Consider the following 16,345-nt stretch of genomic DNA (forward strand, 5'->3'; position numbering starts at 1 on the left):
TTTTGCCCGACATTCAAGAACCAAACGACCATTAATATCACAATTACAAGTAGAACACACATATTTGGGCGTTCTCTTTCTTCGAACATATGTTAATGGATGTTTGTGATAGGAAACGTTTATGCTGCCCTCGTACACCATGTTTTGATAATAATCGAGAAGACTAATGCATAGAGGGTGAAAAGAATTTTTACATTTTTGACAATAATACATGGGGAACTTGGGGTGCATTTCCGTCTCACATACATCGCAAAAGAAATCTTCGGGATGATCCATGATTGGGGGATACATCAATGGGATTTCATGTCCTTTGCAATACCTATGAGCAATGGAATTCGGCATCCTCATTGCACAACGCTTGCCCAATATGAAGTTACAAGCCTTACAAGCATAGCTCATCCTTTCGGACCATGAGTTGCACATGCTACAAAGAGGTTCGCGATCAATAACCTGGATAAGATGATGCTTGTGGGATTTATGTTTGATGCTTTTGGGTAGAAATGCACAGTTGACACAGAGGTAGAACTTGCAAGTTTGACACTGGTAAAAAAAATTGTTGCCACCGCTGAAACAACCATTGCATTGATAGATAGACGCATGTTGCAACGTCAAGTGAAGCAAATGAGGTGGATGAAGTAGATGTTCTAATCTGAGGGGTAAATCGGCACAATATTTGTGGAGAGTGAATGAGCATCCATCTAATTTGCAACTATAGTACGGAAGTGATATGTGTCGTACACATCCATGACATACCTCTAATCGATCACTACTACAACCAGACATGTCAGCTTGATGTTTGACATTAAGAAATAATGGATGACGATGACTCCAATGGTTAATCATAGTTTTTCGATCAGCATCATCGTCATCATCTGGTGCTATCATTCCAGAGTGTAGTAGTTTCAATGGATTTGTAAATGCATTTGACATGGGAAATTGCAGCAAATTATCTACCTCTTCATCAGCAATGGAAGTACTTGGACCATCTCTGAAACCACATATAATTCTTAGTTAATTTCAAGGAGCAATTTTCTTAAACATAGAAAAGGAAATTAAAGAAGATTTACCTTGGAGTAGAAGGTAGCTCTGCATTTAAGGCGCATTTGATATGGCAAAAATATCTACAGTTTTCACAATGGTACAACCAATCATTCCGTCGGATGTAAATGTTGCAAAATTCGCAATAAAAAGAGAATTTATAGAATTTTTCTGGAAGAGAATAGACCAGAGTGAGTGGGTGATTAGGGTGATGATGCGGTCGATGGATGGTAGGGGCTAAGGAAGCACAAGTCTTGTGGATCCAAAAGCCACAACTGTCGCAAAGATAGAACAAACCTTTATCCTCAGTGTTACAAGCATCACACAGGAATGCAGCGGGTCTTAACTGAAGGGATAAAGTGTGTTGTGGATGACCTTCATGTTCAATCTTGATCCTTGTCCCCTCCTTGATAACATCAGCTTCCACCTTGCGACCAATCTCAACAACACAACAATCTATGCAAGCATTAAACTTAAAGTTGTCCTCTGGTTTTCTAAAATTATAATAAAACCCCCTACCTAGGTTTACATTACAACAAACATCACAAGTCCAAGATCTGAAATCTTTTACAGGTCCGCGATCCCGTAGCGTTAGAGGATGCTCATACAAGGAAGGCAGATTGATAGTGAGCGGAAGCTGTGCGCATGCTTTATGCATAAAGTGACGACATGGCATGCAAGCATATGCAAAGCCACTTGATGATATAGGTTTTTGACATGCATAGCAACCTATTACACCACCACCACCACGATTCTCCAAACCAGCATTATCAATCGTCTCTGAGTTGACAAGCTTTAATGGATGATTTTTATGACTAAAATGATTAATCTCTTCCATATCTTCTCTCTCTTTTGTGATATCCATACGAGCTGAACATCAATGGCAATTGAAAGATTTGTTACCCTGAACTTTAAATTAAAATGTGGCAGATGCATCACTCGAGGAATCAACTTAATTACTTCTTCTAATTAAATTGCTTTGCTTCCAAGTAGTCTTTTTAATTAAGATGCTGATTAATAACAACATTCTTTGCTTTTCTTATATACCAAGTTAGCATATGATGCATCTCCTTCAAAACTGTCATACATCTCTTCTTCCGATTGGAATTAATTTCTTTCTTGCATACCAGGTTAACATGCATTATGCTTTCCCTGCACATTCAAAATTGACATACGCCTCGGGGTTTCATTTTCTTTGTTTATTAATATGATTATATCAAATAACATTTCAGCACTTTTTCTTAGATTTAGCAAATGGATCAACAACTCAGGACCACGTTTTTTGTTTGTATCACTCTCTCCTTCACAGCTTTAAGGTAAATACATTGAAGTAGAATGCTAAAACAACCGAATACATGAAACTACATTGCTATTATTTTCTTTTTAATTTATTCTCCATTAATAACTTTTTACTTTCAATCACATTTACATTGTTTCTGTTTTCTATTTTTTTTCATTAATTAATTAAACCTAAATATAAGTTTTTCCTATTAAACGATTATACTTTGAAAAAATTGTACAACTTGGGACCATTTTCCTGCAATTGTATATGCAGTGACCATTTATGTAATATACTTTATTCCTGTAGGGGCAGAATGGTCATTTTTGAAAATAGATGGAATATCCTTCAAAAAGTCTATCCATTTATATCAATGAAAATTGTTTTTTGGATAACACTGCTATAAAACTGGAAGTAGAATACTAAGACATACGAAGACATGAAAGTACATTGCTATTACCTTCTTTTTAATTTTTTTTTCTCAATTAATAACATTTTACTTCGAATTATATTTACATTGTTTCTGTTTTCTATTTTTTCCATTAATTAATTAAACATGGATAAATGAAAGTAAATTGCTGTTACCTTCTTTTTAATATGTCACTCAACAGAGAATCACATCTACAAGTGAGAAAGACAAATCGCAAAAAGGCCTAAAAGCACTAAATCACAGACATATCGATTGTTGGGTTGAAGACAGACAATTTATGGATTCGGAGGCGGCAAGAGCGTCAATGGTTTTGTTAGTCTGCTTATTGATTTTTGCAAATCGTAAATCAAACTCAAAGAAGTATGAACAACATAAAATGGTTAATAGCATATATATACAAATAAAAAACCTAAATCCGATTCGAAAAAAAGAGAATTGAAAGACAAATTCACCGTCTTTAACCTCCAACCCACCCAAATCCATCTATTATACCAGTTTCGAAAAAGATAAAGAGCAAAAGAAAATTAGGGGAAGAAAAGAAAGGCAGCTAATCAGTGGGGGAGAGGAAATCATCTCTGACTTTCATTTCTTCCAAGGAGGTCAGTGGGGATCGATTGATCCCAGAAAGCCCCCAATCCATTTGTGGGATCGATTGATTCCTGCGAAACCAGTGGGAATGAGAAATAGAGGACACAAAAATGATGGTTGCAACGTCGTTTGCTTTTGTTCTCTTTCATCGGAGGTGCAGAAGGAGTCTGGCACGCCGACGGCAGTGGGAGCGAGTTGGGGGAAACGAGAGTTCACTTGTTGATGAAAGGAAGAAGAGTAAATTACGCGAATGGTCCCTGTGGTTTAGTGTAAATTACACGCTTGGTCCCTAACTTATTTTTCTAACTCGGACTGTCCTCAACTTTTAATTATGTAACCCGCCTAGTCCCTATTCTCACATTCCGTCAATTGTTTCCGTTAGACACCCCACGTGCCTTGCACGTTGGGGGTATAAAAGTCTTTTCACATTTCCAACGATCTTCAAATACTAATTTTTCATCAGGATCGAACCTAATTTAGAGTTTCTTTCAATCCTCCATCGTTTGAAGCGGTTACACCTACGGATGTTCAAATCAAGGATGGTTCAATGCGATTGTGGGCGTGCTGCTGTAATTCGGACTTCAACTACTAACAATAATCCAGGAAGACCCTTTTACGCATGTCCAATTAAGGTATGTTGTAGTTGAGAATTTTGTAATCGTAACCCTAGATGGGGATATCACTGTATGCGATTATAGGTATTGTAACCGTGGCTTTTGAAATTGACAGGAACCACGTAAAGGATTTATTGCTTGGGTAGATGATGATGAAAAGGATCATGGTGACAGATTGACAATCTCCTGGCTTGTGAGGTTGAACAAGAAGCTGAAAAATGAAAATCTTTTCTTGAAAATATGTTTATTTATTAGTTGGGTATTGTTCTTGGTGATACTTGTTTACAAGTTGTAAGGTGGGGATGATTTGTTATTGTAATGGTAAAGTCTTCTGTAATGGTTAGGTTGTAGCAATGTATGTGATGGTATCATTATCTGTAATGGTTAGGTTGTAGCAGTGAATGTGAAGGTATCCTTTTCTGTAATGGTTAAGTTGTGTATGTATTGTAATGCAGATGGTTAAGATTTTTAAGATCAATGAAAATGGTGTTTATGTATTGGTTAGGTTATCTATGTATTGTAATGCAAATGTACTGTAATGGTTGTAGCAGTGTTGTATTGATTATGTTTTAAAGTGATGTATAAGCAGCATATTGACCATTAATTAGTACCAAACTATAACAGGGCAATGAGGGTGACATCATAAGAAGAATATAACAATCTAATTTAGTACCAAACTATTATGGAAAATATAAATGTAAAAATCAATATAAACCAAATTATTATCTACCCAATGGTGTATCATAAGAAGAAAACATTCCATTAATTAGTACCAAACTATTACAGGGCAATGAGGGTGACAAACTAGTTCATCCAAAAGTGCCAACATATTGGCTAAAACAAGTATCAAAATACTGCCCCTATTACAAACTATTCATAAATAATGTACCAAAATATTAGCCCTATTACAAGCAGTAACATAACACAATCCATTCATATTTAAAGTAACAAAAGACTAGCCCTATTACAAACCATCAAGTGGTTGCCTTCCCTTTCCCTTTTCCTTTGACTTGTGATTGTCCACCACCCCCACCAACAATTGGTCTTTGCCCTTTGCAGGTTCTTGCATTGTGACCAACATTGTTACACTTCGTACATGTTACTGATCTATGGGCCCTCGATGCTGTGTTTCCTCTAACAAAGTCCTCCTTTTCCACAATTGATATTGTTCTCTTCTTCTTTGGTCTTCCTATGGGAACACGATGTTTTGGAGGCAACAGAGTTGTTGGTATAGCTGACTTCTCCCACATGGACCTTCCATTGATTGGACTAACCTTAAAAGAATACATCTCTTTCCAGGTTGATAACCAGTAACATGGATGCACAAATGATTCTGGGATTCCCACATCTTTGTCATTCCTCCCCATGTCCCAAATAGCAGCCACACCATGTTTGCACGGAATTCCTGTTAATTCCCACCTTTTGCACGTGCAACTTTGTTGACCTACATCCACAATACACTGATCTTGCCATGGTCCAGCAACTTGATATTTTCCAGCACCACAAAATGTTGCAACATACTGTTCTGCCTTACTCTTTATCTTATCCAATATTGTTGTAGCTGTAGGAGTCAAAGGACCTACAACTTTCTGAATTTCCTTGTCAACTTTGACTATCTTCTTCATAATGTACTCTCTGATGAACTCAATGCAGTTAATAATTGGTGCATCACGACCATCTTCTATCTTGCTGTTGAATGCTTCACACAGGTTATTAGTTAGAGCATCACAATGTGCTCTCCCTGAACATAAACAACTTCTATGTCAGTATTCAATTTACCTTCTTTTAAAATTATTAAGTAGAGATCGAAAGTCATTATACCAGTAAAGTGGGAGCGAGCCCAACTTTGAGGAGGTATTTGTTTCAGCCACTCATAAGCATCATTGTTAAGCTTCTTTAGTTTTTCCATTGCTTGATGAAAGTGTTGTACATTAGAGGTCGTGGCACATTCCCAAAGAAGATCCTTGAACACCTTTCCCCTCCAGTTCTTTTTCATGTTGTCGTGTATGTGACGAAGACAATAGCGATGCTCTGCACATGGAAATAGTGTTGCAATCGCAGGCAACAAACCCTAGCAATAGTAACATGTTTGTATGTTAGTATAACTGCATCAATAGTATAAAACTATAAAACCTAGTTTGGATAGGTTCCAATACCTTTTGTCTGTCACTCATAAACGTGAAATTGGAATTTGTTCCCAAACCTAAGTCATCACCCAAATTACTTAAAAACCAAGTCCAAGAATTCAATGTTTCTGATTCAACCACAGCATAGGCTAAAGGATATATCCCATTATTACCATCCAATGCCTTTGATAAGAAACATAAATTACCAGAAAACATTGGTCAATTAACACTACTTAAAATAAAGAACATACAATACAAGAAGAAATAAGAAGATCTTACCACAGCAGACAAAACTTGGCCTGGATATGGACCTTTCACGAAGGCTCCATCAAGTCCAAGAAAGTCCCTTCTTCCCGCTGCAAAACCTCGCTTCAAAGCTCCAATGCAAACATAGATACGCCTGAATGTTCTTGTCTCAACAGTTGGATTCGCTTCACTTTCAACATCAATTTTAACCGTAGTATCTGGGTTACGTGCTTGTACCTCTAAAACATAGTCCCTTAACAGCCTGTATTGGCTGGCATAATCTCCTTGAACATGCTTTAAAGCTTGCTGCTTTGCCCTAAAAGTTTTCATATGCGAAATGTCCATCTGGTACTCACGTTGGAGTTGCTCTCGTAAAGCCCTAATAGGAATCTTTGGGTTTGTCTCAATAACTTGTACTATATGCTCTGAAAGGAACTTATAGTCACACGCTTTGACTTTCCTTGTTTGTAGACATCGATGCTCCTTCGTGTATGTCTTAACCATCCAATCTATGTCACGCTTCCACTTACTACAATATATAACCCATGGGCATTTCTCTTCTTCATTAGTAGCAAGATTTGGTATAGTGCCCTTACACACAAACCTAACCCTATTCTTATCATTTTTCTCTAATTGTATTTCCCTTCTTGTCCTTATGGAATGTAGTTTCACTTGTGTCTTAAAGTCCTTAGATGAACTGAAAGTTTGAAAAATGTAGAAGGGCTCACTAACCAAAGCTGCATCATTTTCATAAGCCCTCTGTATGGCCCTAATAGTTTTCCTTCGCTTACCATCATTTGCCTCATCTGATGAAGACCCAGACAACAAAACCTCTGTGTTGATCACTTCTAAGTCACCTTGTTGTGTATCTTCAGGTACATTACTTTCAGAAGAACCTCCAACCCATTCTACATCCTTGTCAATGTTCATATGGAAATCTTTCATATCCACATCAACATCATGTATGAGATTGTCCTCATCAATAAAAAAATCACTATCTTCACTCTCACTATCATCATCAAACTCATCATTTCCACTGCCATTGTTGTGTCCACTACCATCATAATCATCCTCATTCTCTACATTCATTTCAAATTCAATATGGTCGACCAAAGATGGTTCTTTGTCCAAATGACTATCATTCTCAACTTCTGTTAGGTCTGGAACACTCTCATGCTCAATTGGAGAGTCATTCCACTCCAAAAACAACTGTTTGGAGCAAGCTGGTGGCTCTTTAATTTCAACAATTTTAACCTTACTAGGGTTGGGGGACATAGAATAAGTATGTAAATTTGTTTTCCCATGCTCAATATATACATCTATTAGCTTATGGTTAGCAACATACGTACCCAGATGATGAACATCCTGATCTGAACCCAAAGCAAATAACCCAAAATCCAAATCGCCAAATGGTCTCAGGAAATGATAATAGAGTAGTGTTTCGTCTGAATCAATATGCCCAAGTTCCTCCATAATCTCGTCAATGTCGTGAATGGAAAAGGTGTCAATGTCTAGTAAATCAACATAATTTTGCTTGCCTTTGATGTACTTTCTTCCAGGGAACTTTGTAAACTGTCCACCATGGTGTAATCGGACAGAGAATATCGTCGGATGTCCGGCTGTATATTCACGGAAAGATTGGTTAGTCACATTTTTCTTTTTAAGTTACTAACTGATTGAGGGAGTAAACACTTACCATATCTACGAGCAACGTCAATCTCGTCCATGGTAGCACGTATCCTCCAAGGCGCCATCGTCGTTTTCAAATGTAGGGTTCTTTCGATCAAGGGTTTTCAAGGGTTTTCAAAGGGTTTTCAAAGGTTTTGTCTGTGAAGCTTGTGTCCGATCACGTTGATCAACGATACGTCCTTTTTTTTCTTGGCGCTATAACATTGGATATGTGAAAAGACTTTTATACCCCCAACGTGCAAGGCACGTGGGGTGTCTAACGGAAACAATTGACGGAATGTGAGAATAGGGACTAGGCGGGTTACATAATTAAAAGTTGAGGACAGTCCGAGTTAGAAAAATAAGTTAGGGACCAAGCGTGTAATTTACACTAAACCACAGGGACCATTCGCGTAATTTACTCAAGGAAGAAATAACCGGTTGCTGTGAGGCTTTCAGTGATTTAAAATAATTTAGATAATAATAACGGGAAAGTGAGTAATCTAATCACATTTTAGTTTAGGAAAATGAGATATATATATACAAAAGTCTAACATTTTGGTTAGGAAATGACTTAAAAGCTAATATATTATTTGATTTATACATATTTAGTCATTAATTTTTTTTCGTCTATATTTATCCATTCAACTTGTTAAACTGTACACATTTAGTCATTATGACCGGCTACTCCAGGTTAGCCGGTAAAAAGGACTTAATAGGGTAATATATTTCTCACTTTGTACACATTTGGTCCTTAATATTTTCGTACACATTTAGTCCTTAATATTTTTTTTGTTACAAAATAAGTCATTTTTGTTTTTGTACTCATTAAGTACTTATGAATGATTTATGTAGGTTTTTCTCGCGACATCTTACGTGGGATAGTCATATGGTGGTAGGATAGGTTGAGGTAGTCCTGCTATATGCTGTAGGACAAGATACCTGGTGTGGGTCGGTTGTAAGTCATAGCCACAGAGGCTCGAGAAGTAGTTGGGTTAAGGTGGCATGCCGACAAACCCTAGTGATTCCAGTCCGATGCCTGATTGGACTTGTTGCATGTTGACATTCCAGTCCGATGATTGATTAGGCCAATGTATTTTAATCTGATGAGTGTGGGTCCGTTATGCATGATAATACGTTTGTTGTATCGAGTATTTTGGGGGAAACTCACTAATCTCTATGCTTACCCAGTGGTTTATGTTTTCAGGTTCTATCGTTGATCGTGGGAAGGCGAAGATATAACTGTACACACTCATCAATAGTGTTCAAGATTCCGTGTTTCTTATTACTCTGATTTTCAATAAATGTATTTTGGAATAAACGTTTTTTCTTAATAATAGATTTATAATTAGAGACTTTTGCCTTATTTAAAAATAATTTTTTTTTTGTTGTGAAAATGAGACGTTACACATACATATCAACAACCCTACACACTTCATCAATGATTGTCCCACATTCATAAATTCATAAGTACTGAATAAGTACAAAAAGAAAAATGACTTATTTTGAAACAAAAAAAATATTAAGGACTACAAAAATATGAAGGACTAAATGTGTAAAAAAAACTCAGTGACCATATGTGTACAAATCGAAAAATATATTACTCTTTTAAGCCATTATCCCTTTTGGTCATTTGATAAAAAAGTCTTAAACTTTATTTTTTATTATTATTATTTTTTTTTACAGTAAAGCTAGGGATGGCAAAAGAAACCGAACCCGATGGTGAAAACCGAAAACCGACATCTTAGGGTCGGGTTTGGGATCGGTTAATCGGGGCCGGAATCAGGTTTGGTATGCTTTTAGAAAATTTTCACAGGTTTGGTTACGGGGATGGTAAACAATATATATATATATATATATATATATATATATATATATATATATATATATATATATATATGAAAAACTACAATAAAGTCCCTACATATTGGCCTCATAATTGATTTAGTCTCTCTCTCTCTCTCTCTCTCTCTATATATATATATATATATATATATATATATATATATATGAAAAACTACAATAAAGTCCCTATATATTGGCCTCATAATCAATTTAGTCTCTCTCTCTCTCTCTCTCTATATATATATATATATATATATATATATATATATATATATATATATATTATTTATTCAATTAAGTCTCAAATACTGGTAATTGTATTCAATTTAACCATTTGACCTGTTCAACAGGTCATCCAACTTTCAAAAATTACACTTTTTGCCCAGATTTCAAAATGTATTACAAATTTTGTCCGAAATTTACACTTTTGGCCCATATTTAAATTTTGTTACAATTTTGATCCAAAATTTACCATTTTTCCCCAAATTTTAGAATTTTATTATGAATTCATCATAACTTTAGTTTTCCTTACAACTTTTTTTTCTCAAAGAATTGTTTCTAATATGTTTTTTCTTTATGAAATCATATTTATACAAAAAAAACGTATTTTCACTTAAAAATGTTATATTTTCTATATAAAAACTTTTTTTAAAAAGTTTTTTGTATATGAAATATCTAGTTATAAAATAAATATTTATTAAGTATATAAATATATACAAATCGGTTTTTATAAAAAATGTATACAAAAACGTAGATAATTTATTTTATCTATGTTTTCTAAAATACGTTTTTGTATACACTATTTTATCTATGTTTTCTAAAATACGTTTTTGTATACATTTTTTATACATTTTATCTATGTTTTAGAAAACATAGATAAAATAGTATACAAATCGTATTTTATAAAAATTACACTATTTTATAAAAAATACGTTTATAAAATCGTAGATAAACGTATTTTATAAAAAAAAACATAGATAAAATAGGTGTATTTCCTTGAGTTATCTTCTTTGTTGTGAAAGATTTAAAGATAATTTCTTGAAATAACTTCCTGTTTATTTGTATTTGTAGTGCTAGTGTTTTGACATTTTTTTTATTCATAGTACTTAGAGTAATAGTGATATTATGATTTATGAATGCTAATGTGTTTATTTATTTTTTTTGCTACTAGTAACGGCTTATGTACCAGAACAAATACGTCTGCTCTTAATGGTTTTGTAAATTATCAAAATTATTTTGGATATGAATTTATGCTTGCATCACTAAGTCTAATGGTTTGTATTCTCATTGCATCAAAATTATTCTTAATTTGAATGTTAAATGGGAATCCCCATTATCCCGTTGGGATACCCGCAGACCCAATAATGTTTGGTAAACGGGTACCCATTGGAATCGGGTCGGTGATGAGATCGATTTTCATATTCGGGGATGGGAACGGGATTATCAAAACCCGTCCCAAACCTGTCTCGTTGCCATCTCTAAGTAAAGCCCTAACTACCATCAATTTTTAACACATTTACCATTTTTTCCGGTTAGCCGGTAACTAAGACTTTACCGTAAAAAAACAAAAAAATTTAGGACTTTTTGGTCAAATTGTGAATTAGGATTTTACTGTCAAAAAATAAAGTTTAGACTTTCTTGTTAAATCGTTGAAAATATTATGACTTTAGTGTATTTTCGTAGCCCAAAAACTTTTAATTGTGATTTTCGTCGTAACACCATTATTTTTCTTACTATCATCATCTTTACCCTGATACAATCACGATTAGAGGAAACATATTCAAAAGAGAGAGAACGAGAGAGGGTAAGAAGACTTGTAAAACTTTCTTCTTGGTTCGCCGCCAAATCTTGAACTGAAAAGAGGGGACAAATTGTACAAACACAAACAACACACGCCTCGTCAAAAGGGTATGAATGTGGAGAAGGGGTAAGAAGGGCAGTTTCGTTTTTTCTGGTCTTTTAGTTCTCCATTTTTAGGACTGCAAAAAGCTAACACAACCCTAGTTCTTTCTTTCTTTCTTAATTATCTCTATTTTTTTCAATGTTAGTTTGTTGAGATTAAAAAAACTATTTAACAAGAAACAAGTATTAAAGATTTCAATAGGATCTAGCTAACCATAATAAACATTTGTAACATCCGGTCCTTCAGGTAAACTTCTTTTCTTAAGAAAAATGTAATTAGTTGGGTTTTGGCCATTACGCATGGCGTAATGTAGCATCCTACGTATCGTGTGGGAGGAACATTGGATTCAGGGGCTTTAATGAATTACGCTCTGCGTAGCTCAAGCTACACATCGCATAGTGGCCCAAAGCACAAACCCTAATTCCGGGGTTTTCATTTGTGAGTTCTCACATGTAAATTTTTGTTTAGAAACTTCAAGAGCCTTACGATAATTTTGGTGAAAATTTGGAGTTGCATAATTATGTTTTAGGTGAACTTCAAAACTTAAAATAAACAATATCATAATAGTTGATGTTGATAGAAAACATGTAAAAATTACAATTGTTTATGGTTTTATGGTAAAAGAAGACCAATGATATAACAATTAATATTAATAGAATAACATGCACATTTTTTTGATTTAAAAAGCTAATGACATATTTTTTTCAATTATAGAATAAATTCTTAAGCTACAGTGTTATACCGTGACATATATGTATGGTTTGTTTCGGGAGGCTCCAACTCATCTGGAATCCGCATTGCATCTACCATCATTCACTTCCTCCTATAATTATTCACCTTCATCGTCTTCGACATTGGTTTACAACGACATTCCCTCAACATGTCAAATTACCAAAAATGATATAATTTTCCAATTATAAAATACGAAATTTCAGTTAGATTCATTAATGGTAACTCGAAACTTACTTTCATGGATTATTAGAGAATTGTACTTTGTAAGTACATTGCTAAAGCTAGGTGGTTGTCTTTATGGTATACCTAATTATAATGTTATACTTTCAAAGTACAACCCTTTATTGAGAAAAATAGAAATATACGTTTGGTTTGTGTGTGTGTCTATATGATGTACATGTTTGATTCACCAGTTTTGATAGAGTACAAAGAGATGCTACTCAATTTAACAAAAAAAAAAAATGAATGTGAATTTCTATTTCTTGCAATTGAAAGCAACATTTTATCACAAAACTATATAAACTAGAAATGACAGAAAAATGGGGTCTTTCACCCCATGGAAATCCGGCGCACCGCTGCCCCTGAAGTCCTTGAAGGACAGCGTGCGAGATCCTGCCTGGCTAGATGCCATATCTCTCCTGAATGCCCGAAGGCGATCCTCCATCAACTCCATGATCCCTTCCTTGATCAACCCAAAGATAATGGGAGTCGACTCAAGGATACCCCTGGTGATCTCTGACGCGATGAACTCGCGTAGCCCCTCATCAATTGGCTCGGAACCTGACCCCTCTCCTGAGCCGCCATCTACCGGCCTCGATCGGAGTACCACCATTCTGCAATACATCACAACAATCATTAGTGATACTGATACTCCCTGAGGGATCACATCTACTTACAAGTTCCCTGGTCTTATCTTGGCCATCCTTGGTTCGGGTACAGATCCTCTGCTTTCAGTAGTACGGGCCCATACTACCTTCCACATCTATCCGTACCTTCTTCAAGGATTGCCTCGACTCCACCAGATCCCTTTCACTATTGCTGATCACTGCTATACTCATCCTAGGCTTGCCCTAGGGAAATCTCTAGTTCCACTCTAACCAGTCCTCAGCTGCTACAGGCCTCTTTGTAATGCCAGTTAGCCATTACCCGAATACCATCACATGTGACGAGGCCCAAATAATCCTTCGAGTATCCGACTCGTCCCTACAACGGTTGGACTCAAACAAGAGCTGCGCAGTAGGATCAAATCCGGCACTCTAAGGTTATTCAACCCTAGTCACACGTGACGTGACGCATTCGCCTAATGGCTAACTCCCATTATTCAGAGTCCCACGAAGCACGAAGCAAGCAGCATTCAGATAAGGGTAACAATCTCAACTAACTCTATCACCTTCAGGAACTGAGCTAGCATAAAGTGCTAAGCTCATACTACCAGGCATAACCCAATCAGGCTATCCTACTTACTGTCTACCCGATAACTAGCATGCAAATTTTTTTTTCATACAACTAAAACACAAATAGCAGGCACATAAGGTATCACTCCTAGATCCTTAGTCCTATTCTAGCATGCTGTTCTACGAAAGCTGATAAACATAACATAAACTTGTATGGGTACTTTGGGGAATACTTACTCGAGCTCGGCCGGTCGCGCACATCACACACTTCGTTCTTTATCAAAATTCTTTTCTCAATTTTCAAAAACATTTTCTTTTAGAAAATCTTTTAATCCCTCGATTTGAGTTCAGACACCCCCGAAGGTGTGTCCGAATCCCTCAAACCAGGGCTCTGATACCAACTTGTAACAACCCAATTTTCATGACCAAAAATTTCGTTTTAAAAACATCACTTTTAGAGGATATAAAAGGACTAAAACATTGTCTGATCAAAATATCACACCAGAACCGTGTCTAAAAACCAAGTCATACATTTAATTAAAATATCAGAGTACAAATCCCAGTGAAGCTCGTAAATGCGGAAATCGGAGAGTGTGTGCGTGACGTGCCGCTACCGCGCCGGCTCCTTTCCCCTAGCTGAGGAGATACCTGAAACCAAAACTGAAAACTGTAAGCACAAAGCTTAGTGAGTTCCCCCATAATACCGCATACCATGCAACAAATAACAACCATTATTCAGCTAGGAGTTACGGGCCTTGCCCACACTCGGGAAGATACGGGCCCTGCCCACACTTCGCTAGCCGGGAGATACGGGCCTCGCCCACACTCGTGAAGATACGGGCCCTGCCCACACTTCGCTATCTGGGAGATACGGGCCTAGCCCACACTCCGACCTTGGCGAGATACGGGCCCTGCCCACACTCAACCACTAACCCATAACATACAAGTATCACGCAGACAACAAGTATAAGCAATTCTATCATATTAACACATATACCGTACTTAACTACAACAGAGATACGGGCTCGGCCCACACTCTAGCACTAGCATATCGTCTACACGGGTCGGCCTTGGTGCCTTAGACCCGTTCCTACTGGGAAGGAAACTCACCTCGAAATAGCTGCTGGTCTGTGTGGGAACTGATCACCTACTACTGCTGCTGCTGCTGCTCCGGAAACCCTCCGGCTGCAATTCCCACAATATACTCAATCAAACACTGCTCACTGACCTTTGGGTAAAATGACCATTTTACCCCTGACCTTGCCCTAAGTCAAAGTCAGAGTCAACTTTCAGTTGACCTCGACTCGCCGAGTTGGCTTTCCGACTCGCCGAGTCCCTACGTAAACGACTGCCCTGAATCCCGATCCTACCCGTCGAGTTAGGCGACGACTCGACGGGTTCGCCTTCATGACCAATACTCAAGTCCTTCATCCTACTCGCCGAGTTGTATGAACAACTCGTCGAGTTCATCTTCATCCGAAGAACACCCATGCTAAGACTCGCCGAGTTGTATGAACAACTCGTCGAGTCTGATCTTGATCTAAGGAGATTGCCTTGAACTCGCCGAGTCAGGGCATTGACTCGCCGAGTACCTCCATGGATGGGTTAAGCTTCTGACTCACTGAGTCACACCCTGTGACTCACTGCTCACTCGACACTACAAAAAGGGGACAAACTCGAAGACTCGCGAGTAGACTCGCCGAGTCACATGAACGACTCGCCGAGTCGTTGCCATGCACTCCTTAAATATACCGATTTGCTCGATTCCAGTCCATGCCATTCATAGATCTGGACTTCTAGGACACGAATCACACGTAAAGTTTCCAACTTTACGTGTGGATATTCACCAATATGGATTTTAGGGCTCAAAATGTCTCAAAAGGGTAGATCTAGGGCTAACAAGCCACATGGGGCCAAAAAGCTAACAGATCTGAGCTCCTGGAGCTCAATCTTGCATAGATCCAAAGGCCAAACGCCTTATTACGACATATAATGCACATACAAACTTGGGGAAATGACCAAGAAGGACCCAAATGAAGTTTTAAGCATAGAATCAAGGGGAAAACGGGTTATACCTCAAAGGAACTGCTGGAAGGACACAAATAATGCTTGGATGGCTTCCTATCTTCTGGATCTACTTCCTTCCTTCCTTCAAAGCCTTCAAAAGTACACAACAAAACTTCAATCTTCAAAGAACAAGCACAAACGAGGGTTGGGGAGCTCTGGGGAGAGAATGGGGGCTGGCCTGGGGCAGATAAGCTGCTTAAATAGGGTGCAAACCCCTGAAACTTAGGGTTTCATCCAACAGCTGTGACTCGCCGAGTCCAGGATATGGACTCGCCGAGTCAGCAACTTAAACGTGTCCCGGGTCCCGCATCCACTCGGCGAATCGGACCTATGACTCGCCGAGTCCAAGGCTAAAAGAAAGGAAATACTCAAATAACATTTACGTACCAGGAACCGGGTGCTACAACCCGACCCG

At 37.3% G+C, this 16,345-nt stretch overlaps 1 protein-coding gene and 1 long non-coding RNA gene across 2 annotated transcripts; one reads left to right on the forward strand and one right to left on the reverse strand.

Moving 5' to 3' along the window:
- Positions 1 to 334: 334 nt before the first annotated feature.
- On the reverse strand, positions 335 to 1,903 carry LOC111900255 (uncharacterized). The gene is made up of 3 exons (XM_023896132.3): positions 1,068 to 1,903; positions 754 to 988; positions 335 to 649 (listed from the first exon to the last, which is right to left on the reverse strand). Exons 1-3 carry the CDS (start codon positions 1,901 to 1,903, stop codon positions 476 to 478), a joined length of 1,245 nt encoding a protein of 414 aa, XP_023751900.1. The 3' UTR covers positions 335 to 475.
- Positions 1,904 to 2,222: 319 nt separating this feature from the next.
- Positions 2,223 to 4,432, forward strand: LOC128129515 (uncharacterized). Its single transcript, XR_008227473.1, has 3 exons — positions 2,223 to 2,354; positions 2,929 to 3,967; positions 4,065 to 4,432. It is a non-coding gene; the product is annotated as an uncharacterized LOC128129515 (long non-coding RNA).
- Positions 4,433 to 16,345: the final 11,913 nt, after the last annotated feature.

This window comes from Lactuca sativa, unplaced genomic scaffold (assembly GCF_002870075.4).
Source record: "Lactuca sativa cultivar Salinas unplaced genomic scaffold, Lsat_Salinas_v11 Lsat_1_v11_unplaced_19, whole genome shotgun sequence".
Lineage (NCBI taxonomy): Eukaryota > Viridiplantae > Streptophyta > Magnoliopsida > Asterales > Asteraceae > Lactuca > Lactuca sativa.

Excerpts from the sequence above, each read along its gene's own strand:
- LOC111900255 (XM_023896132.3), bottom strand. The coding sequence starts at position 1,903 with ATGGATATCACAAAAGAGAGAGAAGATATGGAAGAGATTAATCATTTT. Across the intron at positions 989-1,067 it reads GAGCTACCTTCTACTCCAAG|AGATGGTCCAAGTACTTCCA; the intron begins GTAAATCTTCTT and ends ATGTGGTTTCAG. Across the intron at positions 650-753 it reads GTAGTAGTGATCGATTAGAG|ATTAGAACATCTACTTCATC; the intron begins GTATGTCATGGA and ends TTTACCCCTCAG.